General features: G+C 23.9%; 2 protein-coding genes across 22 annotated transcripts in view; both read right to left on the bottom strand.

Moving 5' to 3' along the window:
* Positions 1-39: 39 nt before the first annotated feature.
* LOC122502761 (NAD kinase 2, mitochondrial) lies at positions 40-11396 on the bottom strand. Of its 3 annotated transcripts, none has more exons than XM_043612958.1 (6): positions 11164-11396; positions 9614-9932; positions 8932-9255; positions 4023-4110; positions 3309-3573; positions 40-1337 (listed from the first exon to the last, which is right to left on the bottom strand). In XM_043612958.1, the coding sequence occupies exons 1-6, from the start codon at positions 11231-11233 to the stop codon at positions 1108-1110; spliced, it is 1296 nt and encodes a 431-aa protein (XP_043468893.1). In that variant the 5' UTR covers positions 11234-11396; the 3' UTR covers positions 40-1107. The 3 variants fall into 3 exon arrangements, 2 of the variants coding, with proteins under 2 accessions (XP_043468893.1, XP_043468894.1); XM_043612959.1 differs by lacking the exon at positions 11164-11396 and adding an exon at positions 10013-10156; XR_006301667.1 differs by lacking the exons at positions 40-1337; positions 8932-9255; positions 9614-9932; positions 11164-11396 and adding an exon at positions 4208-5863 and having other exon boundaries at positions 3431-3573.
* A 791-nt stretch (positions 11397-12187) lies between these two features.
* Positions 12188-23291, bottom strand: part of LOC122502778 (bromodomain adjacent to zinc finger domain protein 2B-like) — a 212760-nt gene continuing 201656 nt past the window's right edge. For all 19 annotated transcript variants that reach the window (XM_043612983.1, XM_043612986.1, XM_043613001.1 and 16 more), the window contains 5 exons: positions 21360-21481; positions 20928-21069; positions 18836-19092; positions 18179-18463; positions 12188-15743 (listed from right to left, as the gene is read on the bottom strand). In XM_043612983.1, the coding sequence (XP_043468918.1) occupies positions 15554-15743; positions 18179-18463; positions 18836-19092; positions 20928-21069; positions 21360-21481 (996 nt within the window). In that variant the 3' untranslated portion in view covers positions 12188-15553. The remainder of the gene's footprint in view (positions 15744-18178; positions 18464-18835; positions 19093-20927; positions 21070-21359; positions 21482-23291) is intronic.

Raw genomic sequence — 23291 nt, forward strand, 5'->3', positions numbered from 1 at the left:
TATTAAAGTGTAAGGATTGCATAATTTAAAGGATTCGGATTCTTTATGAATTTTTTTTATTTATACCACAAAGTTGCATATATGAAAGTCAAAATTTATCATATAATTTGGATAGGTACATATAAAAAATAAAAATTATCGCAAATTTGTCGATATTGCTCAGAACTTTGGAATTGGAATTTTCAACCAACACCCAAGTAAATTTTTACATAAAATCTTTTTCTAAGCATCATCTATATAAATATGATTTTACCCATTATGCTCCTTGTTTTAAAACCCTAATAAGGATATACAGTTTGTACGTTTTATACAAATTTCTATATTATAACATTTTCGATGTTAATATATTTTGAATTTCACATAAAACAGAAAAAGAAATTAGTATTTTCTTTTCTTTATTTTCAACATTGGTCGACTTTAATTTTCATTTACATATATAAATATATATCAAAATCATCTAGGAAAAACAATATTCTCCCAAATAACAGTTCAAAAAATATTCTCAATTAATTTATCGATAAAGAAACATTACAGGATTTTTAAGTGTATCGTGCATTGTAAACACGTGCGATTGCCGTAATTTCAAAATAAAATTTAAAAAAGAAAACATGATCTACAAAAGTTTAAAAACCTTTAAATGAACGAAATTTTTAACCAGAAATATATTCAAAAAATTACTGAGTGAGATAAAACCTAGAAACTATTTTTTCTTTCATTTGTGACTCAATTTTAATTTAAGGAAGAATTAAATAAATTTCGTTCATTTAAACATTCGGAACTTAAGGAACATAAAAAACACACTTCTGTACACGAAGAAAATATTCATTTAAAAAAAATTAAATATTGTAAAAATCTTTTCTTTGAAACCTCCAACCGGCTTTATCACAAGATTATTCTTTCATCGAGAAAACACACTGATTCTATTTTACATGTGTTATTATATAAAAATTACAAAATCAGCTTTTATTTCTCGAGTCGAAAGAGTTGTTTGTTTTTTTTTAAGTAGAAAATATATAAGTAGTCTTTGTAACAAAAGAAAAAAAAACATTAGAAAGCCTGTGAATGGCTTCTTTTCAATAAAATGCAGTTTAGCTCTTTTCTTCGTAGTTATTCTAAGACGACATTTCGTAGCGAATCTTCAGGATAAGTTTCTAAAATTGCTATGGTTCCCATTGGAAAAGGAATGGAGATACCGCCATCAATGACGAGAGCAGAATCGTGACACAATGATCGAACCATAACTTTCATACAATATCCTCTTGGGTGCATACTTTTTGGCAGGGGCCAAGTTTCCGAGACGATCATGTCACGAATCGCGTAATTCATTCTCGCATCCTCTGTAAAAAAAAAAATTAAATTTTAATGTAATTAAATTAAATAATTAAAATTTAAATTAATTGAATTGTTTCAGGTTTACAACGAAATAATTTAATTTTGTTTTTCTCTCATTTCAATTTTGACTTATTCTCCAACACTACAATTTCGATTGTAAAATTATTTGTAAACATCGATAGTTTTTTTAGATAAATATTTAATTATTATTATAATTACTAGCAAACGTTACGAAGGATTATTAGGTATGCAAATTACAAAATTTTTTATTTTCAAATATGAATTTTTGAATAATTTCAGATTCAAACTTCAATAACATTTCATGAAGAAATTCAACTTTTTTTAATTTTTAATAATATTTTTCGAAAAAATTCAATTATTTTCTACATTACTTTCTATAAATAGTAAAATTCTTTGCAAAAATTCAATTATATTCAAAACAATTTCACGAAAAAATCCAATTTCTTTCTTAATTCATAAGAAAAAAATTTCAATAGAATTCAATTATTTTCTAAAATTTTAATAAATTCTACGAAAAATTCAATTAATTTTTATTTAAAAATAGTAAAATTCTTTGCAAACATTCAATTATTTTTAATACAATTTTAATAACATTTCAAGAAAGAATTCAATTTATTTTTAATTTTTAATAATATTTTTCGAAAAAATTCAATTTTTTTCTAAACTTTTAATAAATCCTGCCAAACAATTCAATTATATTTATAAATAATAAAATTCTTATCAAAAATTCAATTATTTTCAAACAAATTTCACGAAAGAATCCAATTTTTTTCTTAATGCGATATAAAAATTTTCAAAAGAATTCAATTATTTCCTAAAATTTTAATAAAACTCAATAATTAAATGTTTAATTTCAATTATTAACAAACACGATTATTTTAAAAACTTAAAAAAATTGTTCATAAAATTCAATTATTTTAAAAAATTTTAATTAAAATTATTAAAGAAACTCCATTATTCAAAAAAAAATTTTAAGAAATTCTTCAAAAAGAATTGAATTAGTAGGTATTTTCAAAAATTTTAACAAAATTCTTTACGAGAATTCAATTATTTTTCCTAAATTCAATTTTTTGATAAAATTCTTTGCAACAATTCGATAATTTTTAATACATTTATTTCAAAACTTTTGAAATTCAACAATATTTATGAGAATCGCTACTATAACTTTCTCAAAAATTATTTTCATGATTTGAATATTACCTAAATATTTATGAAATCAAATTGTTTACAATTTAATTTTACAAAATTTCGATTATTCGAAAATTTGACTATAATTTCAAAAAGATTTAAATGCTTTCAAAAACCAAATTCTTCAGAATTTTCAATTAAAATTATTTAAAATTTAAATTTTCTAAAAATTATATTTGAAACCTTTTGAAATTCAATTATTCATTAAAATTTTAAACATAACTCTTATAAAATTTAATTATTTTTTCAATTTTTAAGTAAAATTCATTAAATAATTCATGATTAATAATTATGATAGTTTATGATAGTTTTTCAAGAATTGAATTATTTTTAAAAAATTCAATTTCATTGAACTTCTCTCGAATTTCGAAAATTTTGATAAATTCCCTTAAAAATAAATTATTTTTAATAAAATTTTAGAAAATTTAAAATATTTCACACAATTTCAATTACTTAATTTTTAATTTTTTTAAAAATATTTTTGGACACCAAAAACTAAAATTTTTGTAGTAATTCTGGAGATTTTGATAAAAATTCCTTGACATTTCTTTGATTTATCTCAACAATTTAATTTCCCCTGATTTTCCTGATCTGTGGCAATTCTGATTGTTAAAATTTAGAAAAAATGTAATTTTTTTAATTTCCAATTTAATTGATATTTTTGAATAACTTATAATATTCCAGTTTTTCAATTTGAAAATATTTGAAAATTTTTTAATCACATATTTTTATTATTAGACAGAAATGAATGATTCAAGTTCTTTTACCTTCGGAGAATTGAAGCCTATTATTGTACTCGGAACAAATCTTCTCGGCTTCTTCGTTGAGGTAAGTTTTTTGCGGTTCCGCCAAAGACAAAACTTCCTTAACGGTCTGCGGACTTAGACAACTTATCGATCTGAACCAACTTGTCGAACCTGTTCCCGTGCTCACACATAGACCTGAACTTTTGATTTTGTGATATTGTTCCTCTTCGTCTAATTTAATAAGCAGGGAACTCGTTCTTGCCGATAAAATTTCGCCTATAAAAACCTAGAAAACAAAAAGTTTTTCTTTTAAGTAATCGTTTCAAATTACATTTGAATTTTCGAAATTTTAAATGGAAAATTTTCTATTTAAAAACGTTGTTTACTTCACAAACGTTCGAAAACGTCGATGAAGTTTACAACGTTTATGATCAATGATTGAAAGAAAGAACATTTTTTTCTTCAGAAAAACAATAAAATATTTTGTTTCCAAATTTCTCTTTTTCAAAAATTAAATTTTCAAAAGTTTTTCTCTTTTAAAAAAATTACGCAAAACATTTTTTTACACAAAAATATATAAAACTTTAAATAGAAAAATATTGTTTCGTCTAAATCGTTATTTACGAATGTTGTTAACTTTACCAACATTTTCGAATAGAAAATTTTCTTTTCAATAATTAAAATTATTTTGTTGCTATAAAAAATTGGGAAGAGAATCAAAATCCGTTGTCTTACTTCGTTTAGAGCTAACCACGGAATTCGTCTCTCCTCTGGAAGCTCCTGGGTCGTGTCTACCATATCCTCTTCTTTCTCAAAGTAAAGCCTGTAAAAAAAAGTCAAAATTGAGTAAAGGTAAAAATCAAACAAATTTGACTTAAAATTAATTATAAATACTACAATTAAAAAAAACGCCCGTTTACCATCGTCAACTTCTTGACTATTTACATCCTCCCTCATAATTAAAGCAGCTTTATCCCTTAATTGATGCAATGTCAATAATTCCTCCCGGGAAATATTTTGATCTTGAAAAAAATTTATCAATCTAGCAGCTGCTTGTCTCGCATCACTTGCCGTAACATCCAAAGCTTCTAAATTTGGTTTTATATCAATATAATCACCATTCTCTTCTTCTTGAATCGAACGAATAATTTCCTCATCAGTGAGAAACACTTGCGAAATCTGATCATTACGAATCCAATTCATAACATCTTCGTTATTAATCAATACAACCGAGTCAATTGTTCGCAAAATTCGTACCAATTGTACAACATTATTCTCCAATTTCCCCGAATTACTCTCGTCATCCAACCAAACAGTACTCCAAGAATTATTTGTCACCGATATTTTATGCCACGATTCCGAAAGCCAATAAATGACATTTTTAATATTAATCACCTTCAAATAGTCCATCAATCTACAATCATCCTTTAAACAATCGATTATATTCGAAACAAATTCTTGACGATAGAATTTTTTTAAATTATCCACAACCTCTTGCGTTACTGGTTGAATAATTGGATTTACATCGCGAGGCAAAAACATTGTCACAATATCGGCGTGTTGCAATTTTTCAATATCAGGATGTGGATATTGATTGTCAATCGTTAAAATAGCTCTGCCTGGGAGACCTTTTAATTTCAGGAAATTCTCAACTTTCGGCACAAAAACATCGTCGAACCATTCTTGAAAGAGATATGAATCCAATAAGGAATATTTTCGATATTTATAATAAACAGGAAGACTATTGAGTATTTCGCCTTTCGATGAACGTGGACTTGGAAATTGTCCAATGACCATCAATGGAATTTTCAACGAACCCGATGCATTCACACAAACCAATATTGTAACACGATCGTTATTTCTTTTAAATTCCGGCAAATCACGTTCCATTTGATAAATTAATGATTTCACTGGAAGACTCAAAAAATTCAGTGTTGTAATATTACAGTGAAATATTTGATCGTGGGATAAATTCTTTTCCTCTACATACTTCATTATAATATCATTACATTCGGTGACCAATTGACTATCACCCGGTGTTGATTCAAAAGTCGATAAATCAACATTATATCTATTTTTCCACTGTTCTATCCAAATTTGTGTATTAAATTGCGAAGGTCCAAAGAGTTTTTCATTTAAAATAAGAGCTCTACTTCGTATTTCGTCCTTGTTTATGGGGATTTTTTGATTTTTCATTTGGTTGTACCAGAGGTAAACAGCGTCTCCCAATTCCGGTGGTTCTCCAACTTGTTTATTGTTTATCACATCTTCTTCATATTGTTCTAATCTTGCTCTCTTTGCTCGTGGAAATTGTGACATTTTGCAAACCGGATAAATATAAATATGAATATACAGAGCGACTGGAATTTCTTTCTTTTTCGAGCAGTGCACTTTTCGAACTATTAAAAATATAGACACAAAGCGAATAATGTAATGTATCTCCTATATAATATATCAAAAATAAGAGAAAAGAAAAAAATATTTTATAACCTTAAAGGTTAGAGGACAACAATCACAAAATTATTTCTCTTATTCTACCGCAGAGGGAACTTTTATCGCGAATCAGGGACGTATCACTGAATTCAAATTTAGTTAAAACTTTAAAATAATATAAATTTAAATTTAAATAATTTTCTAAAATAAATAAATTTGGGGATTTATAAATTTGTTCGATCCAAAATTCAATTTCTTTAGAAACTATACAAAATTCTGTCATTTATATAGGTACTATAAATACAAATGAGTTATTTAATTTAAGTTTAAATTAACTCTTGTTAATAAGCAATATTATTAAAAATTAAAAACAATTTTTATTATATTATTTTATTATTATTGTTATTATCATTATCATTATATTACTCTTATAATTAAAATTTTCAATTTTCGTTTAACATTAATAATAACTAATGATATATATATTAATTAATCATACTAAGGAAGATCGTTCGCAATTATTGTAATTTTATAAAAATAATAAATATTTTAATATTTTAACTATAAAATAAAAAAATTAATTTTTTAATTAATTTTTCTTTTCAAGTATTTTCAATTTTAAAATTAATGTATTGAAAATCATCGAATTGTTGAAAAGAATTTTATCAAAAAATTTGCTAATAAAAGAATTCCTTCAAAAAATTTTACTATTTAGGAAAATAACCGAATTCTCGCAAAAAATTTTATTAAAATTTTTAAAAATCCTAATTAAATTCTTTTGAAAAATTTCTTTGAATTTTTTTTAAACTAATGGAGTTTTCTTTAATAATTTTAATTGAAAATTTCAAAAGCAATTGAATTTTATAAAGAAGAATTTTATTAAAATTGAATTGAAAGCAATTGAATTTTTGCGAAGAATTTTACTATTTATAAAAATAGTTAAATTGTTTCGATGGAATTTATTAAAATTTTAGAAAATAAATGAAATTTATGGAAATATTTCAAAATATTTGAATTCATCAGAGAAATTTAATTGAAATTGTTTTGAAAATAATTGAATTCCTGCAAAGAATTTTACTATTTATAAAATTAATTGAATTCTTGCGAAGAATTTATTAAAATTTTAAGAAATAATTAAATTTTTATGAAGAATTTTATAGAAATATTTGATAATAATGGAATTTTTTCGAGAAATTCAATTAAAGTTGTTTCGAAAATAATTGAATTTCTTTAAAGAATTTTATTATTGCATTGAAAATAATTAAATTCCTTCAATTTTTTTGACAAATATATTTAAAAATTGCATTGAAAGTAATTTAATTTTTATATAGAATTTTTTAAAAATATTTTGGGAATAATTGGATTATTTTTTAGAGAATTTTAAATTCTTATTAAAATTGAATTTTATGGAAATTTTTGAAAATAATTAAATTCTTTCGTGTAATTTTATTTAAATTTGATAAAAAAAATTTAATTCCTGCAATGAATTTTACTATTTATAAAAATGGTTTAAATGTTTCGAAGAATTTATTAAAGTTTTAGGAAATAAAAGAAATTTATGGACATATTTAAAAATATTTGAATTCATTCGTGAAATTCAATTAAAATTGTTTTGAAAATTATTAAATTCCTGCAAAGAATTTTACTCTTTATAAAATTAATTGAATTCTTGCGAAGAATTTTTCTATTTATAAAAATAATTGAATTTTTTCGAAGGATTTATTAAAATTTTAGAAAATAATTGAATTCTTTTCTGAAATTTTATTAAAATTTTGTTAAAAATAATTGAATTTTTACAAAAAATTTTACTATTTATAAAAATAATTGAATTCTTCCGAAGAATGTTATTATTTATGTAAAAATAATTTAATTTTTGCGAAGAATTATATTAAAATTTTTGAAAATATCAACAATAATAATTAATTTTGTACTTAATAAGTGAATTTTAAAAATTTTGATTATCAAATTATTTAAAACTTAATATTTGAAAATAAAAAATTTTGTAATTTGCATCAGAATAATAAGTTGAATATCACGTTCCGCGCGCGTAACATTTGCTAGTTTTTAATAAATTCCAAAACAAAGCAAAACAATATTTTTAAATACAAAAAAACAAAAAACTAAAAAAATGTTTAATTTATAAATTTAAAGTATTTAAGTAATTAGTAAATATATAAATCATAAATTAATTGAATTATCAATTAAATATTTACAAATTAAATTCAAAATGACAAATTTAATACTTTTTTCTTGAAGAATTAAACTTATTAATTCTAGTATAAAAATATTTTTATAGTAATTTTGTGAGAGGAAATCAATGGTCAGAAAATAAAGTCGGTCTGAAAATATTGTGACCCTTTTTAGATTTTTATTTTCTTAAAAATTGATAGATTTTAAAATCCGTCCGTAATTTTGTAATTTTAAAAGATTAGAAATTTTAATTTAAAAACATTTTAATTCCTGTGGAAAAATAAATAAAATAAGTACCTATTTAGAATAGCTTAACGAAATTACTCGAGCACTGAATAATCTAATTTAGACATTCAAAAAAATTAGATTTGAATTATAATTTCTTCATGATACATTGTATATTGACAAATCATTTGATTTCTCAAAAATAATTAAATGTAACAATAATAATTAATAATCAATTTTCAAGCAATTAGAAATTTTGTCAAATTGTATTTAAATAAATTTTATATTTTAAAGAAATTTATTAGAATTTCTAAAAATAGTCTTGTATTTTGAAAGAAAAATATTTAAAAAATGGAAAAAATGATTTGAGAATCATTCTGTCGAAACCTAAAAAAATAAAAGCGTACGAAGCATACGCAAGAGTGACTAGTTTACGGATACGTTCAAAATATGAATGAATGAATGAATAACGGAACAGCGATTTTTATAAGTAATAATAATAATATAGGTGAGAAAAGAATGATTTCTTTCTCACCTATATAATTTTCGGCCGAGTGATAAATTCTAGTTTATAAATAATAATAATAGTAATTAAAGGAAGAAGCAAAGCAATTTATAATATAAATTCCTTGTTATTATTTATAATAATAATAATTAGTAAAATACTGTTTTGTATTTATCTTCGTTAAAAGGAATTTTACATTCAGCACATTAAATTGCAAAGTGACTAAACGATATTTTTTCAAGGTTTTTCAGTGCTATATAGTGGATATTAAAAGACAAAAGAAACTATTACCTTTGATTCGATGACGTTCGGCATTTTTCATGTAAATGAGATGGAGGTCCCCAAATATTGTCACCTTTCAATGTAATTCGAATCCTCCTTCTCATGACGAATTTATATTCTCCGTCCTTCAATTTCCTGAATATTTCCGTTATATCCTCAGTGTATTTTGCTGGCAATAGAAGAAATCCCTCCGACGATTCAGGATCAGAATTAATGCCCATTATCGGCTTTTTATTATCTGTTATTAAATTGGAGGCCAATAAAAATGTTCCGTCACCTCCAACTGGTAAAATTAAATCAGCCCATGCCACACTTGAACTATCTATACTCAGCCTATAATTAAAATGCACATCTTTAATCGAAATAAATAAATATAAATTGAATAAAAATAGAACAAAATAATTAATAAATTAATAAGGAAACATTTGTTTTACTATTGAAAAAAAGAGTTTCAAATCAACGATTTAGAGGGAAAAATATTTATATAAAAATTGTTTTACTATTTTTTTATTCATTATTTAAAAAAGAAGTTTGTAAAAAAAAATATTGTTTTCGACATGAAAAGAACTTTTTTTTCAATCGTTTCATTCAAAGGAAAAAAGAGAACTTTTTTTCTATGAAATTATCTATGCAAAATGTACTTATCGGAAAAATTAATATTGTCGCATATGTTTGTGAATGAAATGTTTACCTATCCATAATTTTATATTCTATGTTGAGATTCCTAAGAACCTCGGCTGTTCGCAATTCCGCAGCTTTATTCCTATAGTGACTGGTGAGCATTGCCTCGTAATCGGAACCTCTTTCTTTCAATTTAAGCCTGAGGAGAGACTCATCGAGGTCAGGTTCGCGCATTTTTTCAAACTGATATCGTGAAATTTTTGTCAAGACGAGAACTCGCTTTGGCACAAAACTTGATTCCTTCCGTGAAAATATTTTAAAACTGCTCAAATTGGATCGCACCTTATCCGAGAATGATGGACTAAGAAATAGTAACACCTGCAGCGATCCTAGAAAAAAAAGAGAGAAAGAGAAAAATATAAGAAATTATTATTTACACAATAAATCGCAATTAAAATTAATTGCTTACTTTTAGATTCTCTCTTGATCACATTGGAATTTCTATGCAACATTTGCATTTTTTTTTCAATCTTCAATATATTTTTTTTTAATTTCAGAGAAAACTTGTATATAACAAAGATTTTTTTTTCTTTTTTTACTTAAACTGTAAAAAAAATTTTTTGATATAACTGCCAATTTTTATTTACTGAAAAAATAATTTATTTATTAAGTCCGAAGACTTCTATAGAAAGCAAACTTTTTTTTAAGCAATCTATTTTTATGTAGAATTCCATTAGTTGCATAAGACAGTAATTGAGGTCATAATAATAAGACAACACCAGTATAAAATGATATTGATTGTCTTTTTTTATATTACGTACTTTTAGATATGTGTGTATTTTAATTTTTAATTTATTAATGAAAATTTAAACGATTTTGAAAACAATGTAACAGAGAATAATTTATTCCATCGTATACAAAAAATCAAAACTTTTCCATAAAAATAACATTTCAATTAATTAAAAGGATCAAAAGTAATAACAAAATTAAAAAAAAATCACTCGACAAAAATTTCAATTCGAAAAATTTCCATCAAACATTAAAATTATAAAAATAATTGAAATCAAATAATTGTTTACTTTGATAAAAATATTTTTGTTGATTCAGTCCTGATTTATAGTAATATTTTTCTCCTTTTAATTAGCTTAATCCGACAATTAGCAATATCACATTTTTCAAATTCTTATGCAAATAATGTGCATTTTGAAAAAAAGGCAAAAAAGAATTGCAAACAATAGAAACTAACAATAAAAGATAAAATAAAGAAGCAAGAAATAAACTTTCAAATGTGACCTAACCTCTCATAACTTAAATATAATAAATATACACAATTATTTATCAGGAATTTATAGTAATTCTCTTTTCAAAAATTTGTCAAAAAAAAAAATTGTTTCTCTAAATGGGCAAAAACGAGCACTGAATATAAAAATGCCATAAAAAATTATGAATAATAAATTGAATAAATTTCAAATTTCGAACAATAAGTTCATCTTTTTTAACATACATGATGAGTCACCTCATTTATTTCTTAACTATTACAAAAAGCATTTATAGAATTATTTCCTAAAAAAAACTATATTTTATGGAAAAAATAAAAGAAAAAAAAAGAAATATACTTACGGTGTACTTCACTGTAAAGATTTTTGCTGAAAATCGTCATTGCACTTATTTTCAAAATGCACATAAGCATAAACAAAAAAAATTACACGCAACACAACATAATCGCCTATCACAACAAGTAACAGTACAAACACCAACAATATAAAGCTTGTAATCAGTACAATATATTATTTTTCCCGGGATAAAATATATATTCTTTTTCCACGACCAATACGCAACCTAACTTATTCTGACAAGTGTATCGGCAATAAAGATCTCTGTTAAACTAATTACCATTTCGTCATCATTGATGAATCACCTTTTTGAAAGTTAAAATATGTAGATCAAAGTTGTTACAAAATGTATTATATAGAAAATTCTTCATAAAAAAAACCAGGAACACACTTTTTAAAACTCTTTTTTTAAAATATTGCCTTGATCTTTTTTTTTATGAAGTTATATATACTTTGTTGTTCACGCACCTTTATCAAAACAAAATTTTGCGGGAATATTTGAATTTTCTTGGTAAAACTAGAAAACGTTTAAAGAAAAAAAGAATCAAATAATTAAAATTGAAAATTGATCAAATTATTTTATTATTTTATAAGGTTTTGATAAAATTATAATAATAATAATAATAATAATTTATAATAATAATAATAAAAATAAGAATTATTAATAGTAATAATAATAATAATAATAATAATACAACAAATGTACTAAATTTTTACGATTTTTACTATAGAATAAATGAATTGTTAGTAATAAATAATTATTAAGAATTAAATTAAAAATAAAAGCATAAAAATATTTTTACAAAGAAAAATGATTCAAATTTGTAATTGTGACGATAAATTAAAATAAGAGAAATAAGAGAACAGTAGAAATAGTTGTAGGAAATGAAAATATCGAGAAGAGTTTTAAATTATAAAATATGCATGAGAACATATATTATAAATAAATAAATAAATAGAAAATGAAATATTAGGAAAGATTTAAAAAGAGCTTATTTATAACGTATGGAAAATAAAGAAAACTATACATGTAAGACAGAAATATTTAATACTCTAGAGAGAATAATTTAATAGAATCACAAGAGTGTATTTTTAATCACTTTTTCAGTGAAAGTGAAGCTACAACGAGGTATTATTTGTTTCGTAAACACAAGACCTTATCGTAAACGCGTAAATAGATCTGAGATTGAAAAAAAGAAAAGAATAAGAAAAAAAAGAGTTGAGAGAAAGAAAAGAAAGAAAGAAAGAGAAAAACAACCAAACGCGATGCTAAAAAGAGGTCAAGTCTCTTAAAAAAGATATATGTGAAAAAAGTAAGAAAAACGCAAAAAAAAAAAATTTTTACAAGTAACAAAACAATTCTATTTTGTTTACACGCTTCGCTTACACTTTATTAATTCTTTTGCAATACATTAATTAAGTCTGTTTAAATAGCATTGCAAGGTCACCTAACGTAAACCTTCATTTTTTTTTTATTTTTTTTTTATGTTTTTTTATACTATATAGACAATCAATACTTCTATATTCATCGTCCCATCATTACGCTTTCGTTTTACTTTTAAAATCGTTACGGCAATCGTTATTGTGATCGTTTACTGCGTTTGCTATTACAATATTTATTACACTATAATTATACCGTAAGATCGATGTTAAAAATCAAAATTCGTATAAAAAGCGTCATTATCTAACGATTTTTCATTTTAATTTACCAAGATAAATAATTAAACTTTAAGGAAAAAAAAATTTTCTTTTTTCCTGTCATCGGCTTTCAGACGAACACACGCTCGCTATTACACTAAACGCGAAATGGCAAATCACACGCTAATCAGAATGTCGGCATCAGAACCGATGCACAGCCGATTGGATTAAAAATAAAAAAGTTTTATTAAATTTATATTAAAAAAAAAGAATTAAAAAAAGAAAAGAAAACGAGAAATGGTAAAAACCGTGGTAAAAACTAATATAAAGAAATAAATTGAATACACGACTTTTATCGTTGTGCTTTCACGAACTCAATTATTATTTTGACTTTCGAATTGGCGCAGTACATCGTTTCTTACAGGCGCACATTCCTTGCGTGCTCTCTTTTTTTTAGGCTTTGTCTCGGTATTAGTACTCTTTTACTCGTGCAAATACTTTTATTCTCTACTAACGTTACAGTATTAAGATAACTGTTTATTTTAATATTCAATCGTTATCGGAAATAATTTACATCAACTAGATACATATAAAACAAGACGTCAAATGTCGAGTCAACATTTTTCCTTTTCTTCCTTATTCATCGCGACAAAAAAAAAAGAGTTTTGTATTATTTTTTTCTCTGCTAAAAAGTAGTCGCATTCGTTGGTTCGCGATCTCTCAATAAATGTCGAGGCAATTTCATTTTATTAATCCCACTCGACAAATATTCGAAGATATTTTTTATTTTTGAAAAAGTCCTTTTTATGGATTAAAAATTGGACGTCGGTTTTTTTTTACATTTTCATTTTTTTTGTTCATTAATCATGAAATTCGGTAATCAACGTGTATCATTTTTTTTTCTATTTATAACAAAACACTTTCCAATCAATGGAAACACACACGCACACGCAAGCACACTAGTGATTGGCGAAATAATCCTAGGATCCAAATACTTTTTTTTTAAGTTTCACGCCTTAATTTCTAATTTTTTTTTACTTTTTCATTTTTTGCTTTTTTTGTTTGTTAAATGATTTTGGAAATCTTTTCTTAAAAATGAAAATGTTAGTCGAATGTTTAAAAAGTTTTAATTTTTCTTGAAAACCATTTGTCAAAATTAGATTTTTGTTTTTTATATATAGTAACTATTTTTTAACGTTTTGTTAAAATTGTTTGCACCCTAGTTTTCGATTCGTTTCTTTTAATACTTTACAAATAAGAGTCAATTTCGTAAAAATACTAAGTTTTGCCATCAATCGTCACACACACGCATTATATACATACACACACTCTTTTGATCTACTCGCAAAAAATTTTTTTTTTCAGAGTTGTATGTACAAATTATGATAATTTAAGTGTTATCAATATTTGAGTTTTATATGAGAAAACATTCTTTGCATGAATTTTTCATCGTAAGTTTAATGCGAAATTTGAATTTTTTTTTACGTTATTACAAATACTGACAACTTGTGATTTAATACGTCTCTTTTTGTTTTTCTTTTTCATCTTGCCTTTTTCTTCGATTATAAAAATGAGGAATGGACTTTTTTGTCGATTCGTCTCATTTGTGTTTTTTTTCTTCTTCTTAATACAATCGCGACAATCCAAAGCTTAAATAGCGACAATAGAAAGTTATGGAATGGCGTTAAATTTTTGTTCTTAGACTATTTTAATAAATCTCATTCGCTTAGAATTTTAGTTTCGAAAACAGTCGTTACCCTTTTTATTTCCTTATATCGGTGCTCGAATTTCGATGAGCGTGAGTGCGTTACAATTGTTAATTAATCGACTATATGCATATCTATACACTGTATAATATACATATTTATACACATATATATCATCTTCTTTTTCACAATTAATTATTATATTTTGCAAAATATTTCTTTAAACCGAAGATCCATCGGCACTACGACTATATTTAATATAACCCGGAATCTCTCCACAATCCCTCCCTTTTCAGGTAGAAATCACTCTTGTGTGTGTATATAATAAGTACATCGACCGGCTATCGGTTGAATTCAAATTTTTATCAATATTCTTTTTTTCTACTTCATCATTATCATTTTTCAACAATCAATATTAATCATTAAATCATTTTACAAAGTAGTGAAAAAATTGTCACTCACACAATTTTCTAATTATTTTTACCAACAATTTTTACGCATTTCATCAATTAAAAATAAATCTTGCTTATTTTCTTGAAAAATGATAATTTGATGAATCTCGTTTTCTTTAATCGTAACTAAAAACAATGAAATGTGTCTCTAAATTAAAAAAAAAGTATAATATACCTTCGAGAACGAAAGAAACATTACAAAGTTCAGACTTTAAAAATCTAAAGTTGATTCAAATGAATCAAAAGCAGTCTCTTGATAAGAGAGTATATTTGTTTTAAAGGAGAAAATATAAGTAATAGTAATATGAAAATCGGCAAGTGAACGCTAATGCCGTATACAGAATTGAGAGGTCAAAAAAAAAAAATGAAAAAAAAACTGAAAAATAAATAAATAAAAAAATCCGTTCGATTTTTTAAGCGTATTGCAAAAAATTATCTGCCGGTGGTTTATAAATGGATAACCGCTATAACGCGATCCACGAAACAAAAAAAAAACAGATGAAATCTTGAATTTGAATAATCATGTGGACCACTCGCGTTCAGCTTTTCAGTAATAGAAGTGCGCAAAACTGTTGCAGCTGTTGCGAGCGCGTGCTGAACCTCAGCTGTGAGTTTGTGGAAGAGGTGGTGGCAGTGGCGGTGGAGCGCCAGTAATTTCGGTCCATCGTGTTTCGAAAAAGTTGCGCATTGCATGACCGGCCTTGCCAACTGGACTGTCATCCTCATTGAAAATCTCGCAATTTATAAACATTTGTCTCACGTCGGCGCAAAAATCATCTCGCGACTTGTACCTAAAATAGAAAAAATTCACATTTCAATGTTGTTTTCGTTTAATTAATAAATTAGATGAATTAAATAAAAATAAATTCGAAATCTTTACCATTAATAAACTCATTTAAAAAATAAACAGCTTTCTCTTAAATATTTTAAACTACAAATCGTATTTTTTCTTTGCGAAAACAATTTTGTTTTGCGAAAAAATTAAATATTTTGTAATATTTATAAATAACAATCAAATTTATAATTATTAATAATATTAATAACAGTATTCAATAACATTTATTTATTTATATATTATTAATATTAATATTTTGAACGTTCAAATGGTAAAAATTTATTTATTTCTTCTCCAATTAAAATTTTGGTAGGTGGTCACTTTGTTCTAAAAAATATTTTCTAATCCTTTCTTTCTAAAAAAAAACGATTTCTAATAAAATCAGTTTTCTAAACAATATTTTTCTAATAAGTTCTGATTTTTAAAAAAAAATGTCTAACAAGTTTTGATTTCTAAAATTTATTTTACAATTTCTGGCAAGTTTTGATTTCTAAAATTTATTCTACAATTTCTAAGTTTTGATTTCTAAAATGTATTTTAGAATTTCTAAGTTTTGATTTCTAAAATTCATTTTAGAATTTCTAACAAGTTTTGATTTCTAAAATGTATTTTTTCTTAATTTTTCTAAAATTCTAAAATTTTTCTAAAAGCATAATTATTTTTAATTTTTTTTATTATTACATTTATAATTCTTCCTATAATTACTTTTATAAATATTTTTAAATAAATTTTTTACCAATAAATTATGTTGTGACAAGTACTTTTTTTCCTGCAAATTTATAATCTTGAAATTTAGTTAAAACAATTTTAACATACAAAAAAAAATTGAGAAGTAAGTTTTTTAAACCTGATAAATCCAAATTTTGTCATTTTGAGAAATTTAAACAAATGATAATTCTCACATAACCATTAAAATTAACTTTAATGTAGAAAAATTGCAATAAATTATACATTTTTGAATATTTTTTCTATTTCAAATGCTCATTTTGTAATTAAAGTTTATTGTAATAAGGGGATTTAAACGTTTTGGTAATTTTTTCTAATTAAAAAATTAAAACTAAAAATCATCAAGGATAGGCCAAAATATTTTTTAAATTGAAAATTCTTTGGTAGTAAATTTTCTTTCTAAAATGAACAGTGATAAATTGACTTCTAAGGATTTTAATATTTTGAATATGTATTTATCTCAATTTTTTTGAAAAATTGATTTATCAACTTTTGAAAAATTGCTCCTCAATTGTTTAGACTTCTCTGAAGTTTCTTGCGAATAATAAAAATATATTTTTCTAATTTTAAATTTTATAATTCTATAATTCAAATTAATTTATTTAATTAAATTGCATTTATTAGTAGAAATTCAATGTTGTTAGAAAAAAATTTGTTAGAAAATGACCTTCATTAGAAAAAGAAATTCTAGAAATTTAAACCTTCATTAGGAAAAAAGGTTTAGAAAATAAAAAAAGAGAAACTGAGTTTTAGAAAAACTGCAGTTGTTTTTTGTATTTTGTATTTGTATTACAATAATTTAACGGTACTATCAAATAATTATTTATAAAGTTTTTAAATATCAAATTTATGTTTTTACTATTTACTGCAATCAATAATTTATGAAAATATTGATAATAGAAAACATTTCATTCATTTGGACATTCAAAAATTGAATAAAAAAAACGAAATCTTTTTTTTTTTTGTAGAAATAATTTCAAAAAATACAAACTGTAATAAAAATCAAAAACGTTTAAACAAAAACTGAAACTTTGTAAATTATTTTCTTAAAATGTGATGCATCATATTAAATTTGGAATATTTTTTGCTTAAAGTAAGCACTTTTGTATTTATTATTCCGTATCCAAAAATTATTACTGCTCGAAATTAAATTAAACTTGAATTAGTAAAAAATCGACTAATTAGCAAAAAAAAAAAATTGCTATTCATTTAAATCAGTGACGGATTTATCATTTTTTGCCCCCGAAAAATCCATTTCCCTCTGCAAATAAGTAAAGAAATGTTAATAAACATAAAAAGAAAACCATATATTTCTAAATTTAAAAGTTCTTTATATTTTTTTTTCTTCATTATTTTCAAAACTGAAAAACTGAAACCACGCGATTAACTACGGAGTAGAAAGGGAATTAATTTTATGCTAGAAAGTAATTAAAATACACTAAATGTAGGTAATAAAAATACACTTATGAAAGGCGACTATTTATATTTCGGAATAAAAAAGAAAATTAAAGAAAAGAATGAAAAAGTTAAAAATGCAAATTATAGAAATTAATTCAAAAAGTAAAAAAAAGAAATAATTTGGCTATAAGTAATTATTAATGAATTATAAATGAAATAATGAAAAGAGCTGGAAAAACCTCCTGAAAGAAGTAAAAATAAACTTACATGGAGTCCTGTAATCTTTTCTTAATCGTACTGAGATCCATGGGCGTTTTGATAATTTTCTTGTAAGTCGGAAATTGTTTGGTATTGACTGGCAAGAGGAAGGGCCATGCTTCGTCCTGTTGTTCCAGTTGTTCAAGTAGAACTTTGCATGGAGCAATTTCTCGCTGTTGTTTTTTCGTCAATGTCCGGTTGTTGGCTTCCTTTCTCGGCGATGGCGTGGGCGTTGGTGGTTCCGATGAGCTGACGTCCTCCGCATGAGTATTGGATGCAGTCGATGGCGTTGGACTACGGCGCAAAATAACACACAAGTTAAACACATGAGTCGCTTTTTTTTATCATTTAATGTACCAGCTACTAAAAGCTTCTTGAAGTTACAGACACTCCGGTGATACAACGCTCGTTTCGTCGACCTTAAGTACTCTAGCATAGCGCAGCGCTAGCGCTGTTTCACGTAACAAAAACAGTGTATAATTAACTAAACGCAGAATGAATTCAGATTTCGGTTTTCTTTTTTCTTTCAAAATATACGAAAAGATTAATCATAAATGTATATATCAATTTTACGAGAAACAGCGAGGACAAGTCTCGAAAAGCACATTGAACCGAAGGGCTGACGTTTCTTTTTTTTGGGGGGAGGGATTTTTTTATCTTAATCACCTAGCTGGTGGATGATCAGAACTTTCACTCTCTCTGCTTGTCGCTCCTCCTGGTGCTGCTGCTGCTGCTGCTCCTCCTCCACCTTTCTCACCTCCTGTTGCTGCTGCTCCAGCTGCTGGTGTTGCTGTTGCTGCTGTTGACGTTGCTGCTGCAGCTGCCGCTCCTGCTGCTCCTTTAGAATGACTTCGACGACTGCTATTTCTTTTCTTTGGTTGCTTACTATGACAATTTGAGCAGTACCATTTTCCTCTCGGCATCTGCAAATTTTCGTTAAATATATATTAATAATCATTGTATTCCGGTAATCTGTTTTTAAATGTTTCCAATTTTAAAATTAATGTAATAAAAATCATTGAATTCTTGCAAAGTATTTATCAAAAAAATTTGAATATAATTGAAGTCATTTCGAGAAAATGTAATTAAAATTGTATTACAAATAATTTAATTTGTTTCAATTTTCTTGAAAATATTGGAGTTTTTTACAATAATTTTTACTGAAAATTTTGAAAGTAATTGAATTTTATGAAGATTTTCTTTTAAGTATTTAAAATAATCGTGTTTATCATTAACTGTAATTAATAATTTTCGTATTAAATTATATTAAAATTATAGGTACATAGAAAATTAAATTCTTTTAAACAATTTTATCAAAGTTTTTTTTAAATAATTACATTTTTTTAAGAATTTAATTAAATTTCATAAAAATAATGTAATTTTTGAAAATATTTTTAATTAAGAATTGAAGGGCTACATAAAATAAGGGGACGAACGCGTGGTCGAAAGGGATAATATCAGTCAGGTAGCAGCGAGCGGCTCAAGGCCTGTCACTGCTACCCGACTGGCAGTATCCCTTCCAAGCCTCGCGTTCGTCCCCTTATTTTATGTAGCCCTTCAATTTTGAAAATAATTTAAATTTAAAAAGAATTTTATTAAAAACTTTTGCGAACAATTGAATTGTTTAGAAAAATTGTATTACAATTATTAAAAATAATTGAACCTGTTAGAGAAACTTTTTAAAATTATCTTGAATATAATTGAATTTTTTCCTAGAAATTTTATTAAAATTGTGTGGAAAATAATTGAATTGTTTTGAAAAATTTTATCTGAATTTTTGAAAATAATTGAATTTATTTATGGAATTTTATTAAAAATTTTGAAAATAATTGAATTTTTTGAAGGAATTTTATTAAAAATTTTGAAAATAATGAATTTTTTAAAAGAATTTCATCAAAATTGTCGAAAATAATTGAATTTATATTAAAATTCTTGAAAATAAACGAATTTAATTAATATTTTTAAAAATAATTTTGTATTCTTCGGAGAAATTTTATTAAAATTGTATTGAAAATAATTGAATTTTTTAGAAGAATTTTATTATTTACAAAAATAGTTGAATTTTGTGACAAGAATTTTACAATTTATATAAATAATTGAATTGTTTCGAAAAATTTTATCTGCATTTTTGAAAATAGTTAAATTTTTTGAAGGAATTTTATTAAAAATTTTGAAAATAATGAATTTCTTAAAAGAATTTCATCAAAATTGTCGAAAATAATTGAATTTGTATTAAAATTTTTGAAAATAATCGAATTTAATTAATATTTTTAAAAATAATTGTATTTTTTCGAGAAATTCTATTAAAATTGTATTGAAAACAATTGAATTGCTCTAAAAAATATAATTATTTATGAGAATAATGAAATTGATTATGAAAAATTTTATTAAAATTTTTGAATAATAATAAGCAAGAATGTTTAATTCAATAATAAATCTTAAATGTTTTTCTTTTTTAAACAACATTTTTAGTAATATTTATTTATTTATTTAAGTCTTAGCTCTCAATAATATAAAAGTTTGGAACGTTCAAATTAACAAAATTCAAATTTTATAGGAACTTTGCGTTACTTTTTGAAAAATAGTTCGTGGATGTAATAATTAAGTTTCGAAGTATTTAATTTAGTTTTTTAATTTTTAATCCAATCAATAATAATTTTTTCAATGTTTATAGTGAAAAATATTCTGAAAATTTGAACGTTCAGAAGTTTTGGAAAATCTTTTTTGTAAATGAAATTATTAATTGACAGAACAATACCTTTGGCATTACAGGATTATGACAGTCGGTATGATAAGCCCGGGGACATAATTCACAAAGCACCAAATTTTTGCCAACGCGTTTTCCGCACACTAGACAATTACGTTCGCCGGTCGCCTTATTCATGCACTCATGACAATACCTGTCGAAAATCGAACAATTAATCATTAATTATAAATAAATGATAATAAATAATAAAAATAATCTAGTAATCTAGTAATAATAAATAAGAGACAATTTCAATCCAAATAAGTCTATTGCAATTTTTTTCTAATTAATATTATTAAAATTTTTTAAAGTCAAATATTAAAAATTAAAAATTAAAGATTAAAATTTTAAAAATAAAAATAAAAGTTAAAATTAAAATTAATTAAAAATTATATTGAAAGGGTAAGAAAAGACTACTAATTCTGAAGAATACAATAAACTCACCAATCTCCATCAGGAATGTTATCCATTTTTGGACGGAAACAATAAGTATGGTAGCCGCGATCACAGCCGTCACAAAGCAACAATTTATCTTCATTATCGCCACTATGGCAAAATTGACAATTCTGAAACAGAAATTCTTATTGTTTATCTAGAAAACAATATTCAAATTTATAATATCAGCATTTAAGCGAACTGAGTTACCATTATTTTAATTATTTTATAAATAAGGATCCAATAAATTAAAATTCAAATTAAATAAACATGAAAATAATTCAATAATATATAAACACGAAAATAATTCAATAATATATAAATACTCAAAATAATAAAAATAATTCAATAAAATTGTAAAATTAACATAAATTTTCCATTTTCTTTTTTTTTTTTTTTTGAGAAAATGTTCCAGTTTATTTATTATTATTATTTTTAAGTGAAGAATAGATAATAATTTTGGATCCTCATATTAGAATAATAAGCATGCAAAAAATAATTGTTCTGCGTAGTGATTAGTGTTTCTTGAGAGTGTCACTGTTTTTATGAGAAACAAAAATAAGAGGCGTGTAGAGCTTGTGCCAAGATAAGCAAATTAAAAGCAAAAATTAAGTGTTTAATGAAGAAAATGTTAACTGAACAAGAAAAAGCATTTTGAGAGAGAGATAAATTATATTTTGCAATGATAAAAATTGAATTTACTGATTTCAATCAAGGTTAATTTATTAACCTATTTTAGAGGAAAATTTTGTTAAAGAAAAAAAAGGCGTAGAAGCTTTAAAACTTGATATTTGTTAACATGCTAGTTTTATATCGACATATACCTCGGCCTTCTGTTACAAATCACTGACTCTTAATTGTCATAATAATAAACACTGAAATATAAATTCAATCTATAACCAAATTATAAATATTATAATTATTATTAATTATACATTAATTAATAATTGATAATTATGAATTAATAATTATAAAACAATTAATGATTAATAATTATAGTACAATTAATAATCAATAATCATAATGAAATTAATAATTAATAATAATCATAATATATGAACTAATAAGTATAATATAGTAATTAATAATAATTAATATAATTAAAAATAATTAATAAAAATTAATTAAATTATTAAAATAAATTAAAATAACATATTTAATCAAAATTATCAAAATAAGCAAATTTTCATAATGAACTAATAAGATAAAATAAAATTTCATATAATAAAAAAATATTTTTATATAAATTTTTATATAGAAATATTTTTTATTTTGAAAATTAAAATTAGCTTATCGGAAAAGAAAATTTTTTATTACTTTCTTGCTTATAGAAAGTAAATTATTATTTGTTTAAAATTTAGAATCAGAGACATGGAAAGGTAAATGGATGAAAGTTGTGTGATAAAAAGGGAAAATTTGTCTTCAACGAATAATTATAATTGAACGTTTATAATAATATTAATAATCATTGGTTGAAAAACTGTTTAGGTTTTCGTAGGCACCGCTTAGATGATATATTTATAGGTGTTACATAGAAATTTACAGAAAAATACGTGATTGAAAAAAGAAATTTCTGCCTTCAAGCAGATTTAATTGTAAAATCAATAAAAATTTAATTTCAAAACGAAATAATAAAAAAATAATCGAAAAAGAAAGATAATCAAAAATAATCCGAATAATAAAAAAAAATAATCTAAAAAGAAAAATAATCAAAAATAATCGAAAAAGAAAAATAATCGAAACTAATAATAATAATAATAATAAATCATAATTTACAAATAATTATAATAAAAAAAAATAATCATATATTAAAAAGTAATCATAATCATAATTAAAAAAAGAATAAAAAACTGAACATAGAATTCTATTTAAAAAATGTACATATATACGCTTTTTGAAATTTTTGTCTTGTAAAAACTATTTTTAATTTTTGAAAAAATT

This window comes from Leptopilina heterotoma, unplaced genomic scaffold, assembly GCF_015476425.1.
Source record: "Leptopilina heterotoma isolate Lh14 unplaced genomic scaffold, ASM1547642v1 Lhet_237, whole genome shotgun sequence".
NCBI classification, from domain to species: domain Eukaryota; kingdom Metazoa; phylum Arthropoda; class Insecta; order Hymenoptera; family Figitidae; genus Leptopilina; species Leptopilina heterotoma.

Excerpts from the sequence above, each read along its gene's own strand:
- LOC122502761 (XM_043612958.1), bottom strand. The coding sequence starts at position 11,233 with ATGCTTATGTGCATTTTGAAAATAAGTGCAATGACGATTTTCAGCAAA. Across the intron at positions 9,933-11,163 it reads TCTTTACAGTGAAGTACACC|GATCGCTGCAGGTGTTACTA; the intron begins GTAAGTATATTT and ends TTTTTTTTCTAG. Across the intron at positions 1,338-3,308 it reads TAGGCTTCAATTCTCCGAAG|AGGATGCGAGAATGAATTAC; the intron begins GTAAAAGAACTT and ends TTTTTTTTACAG.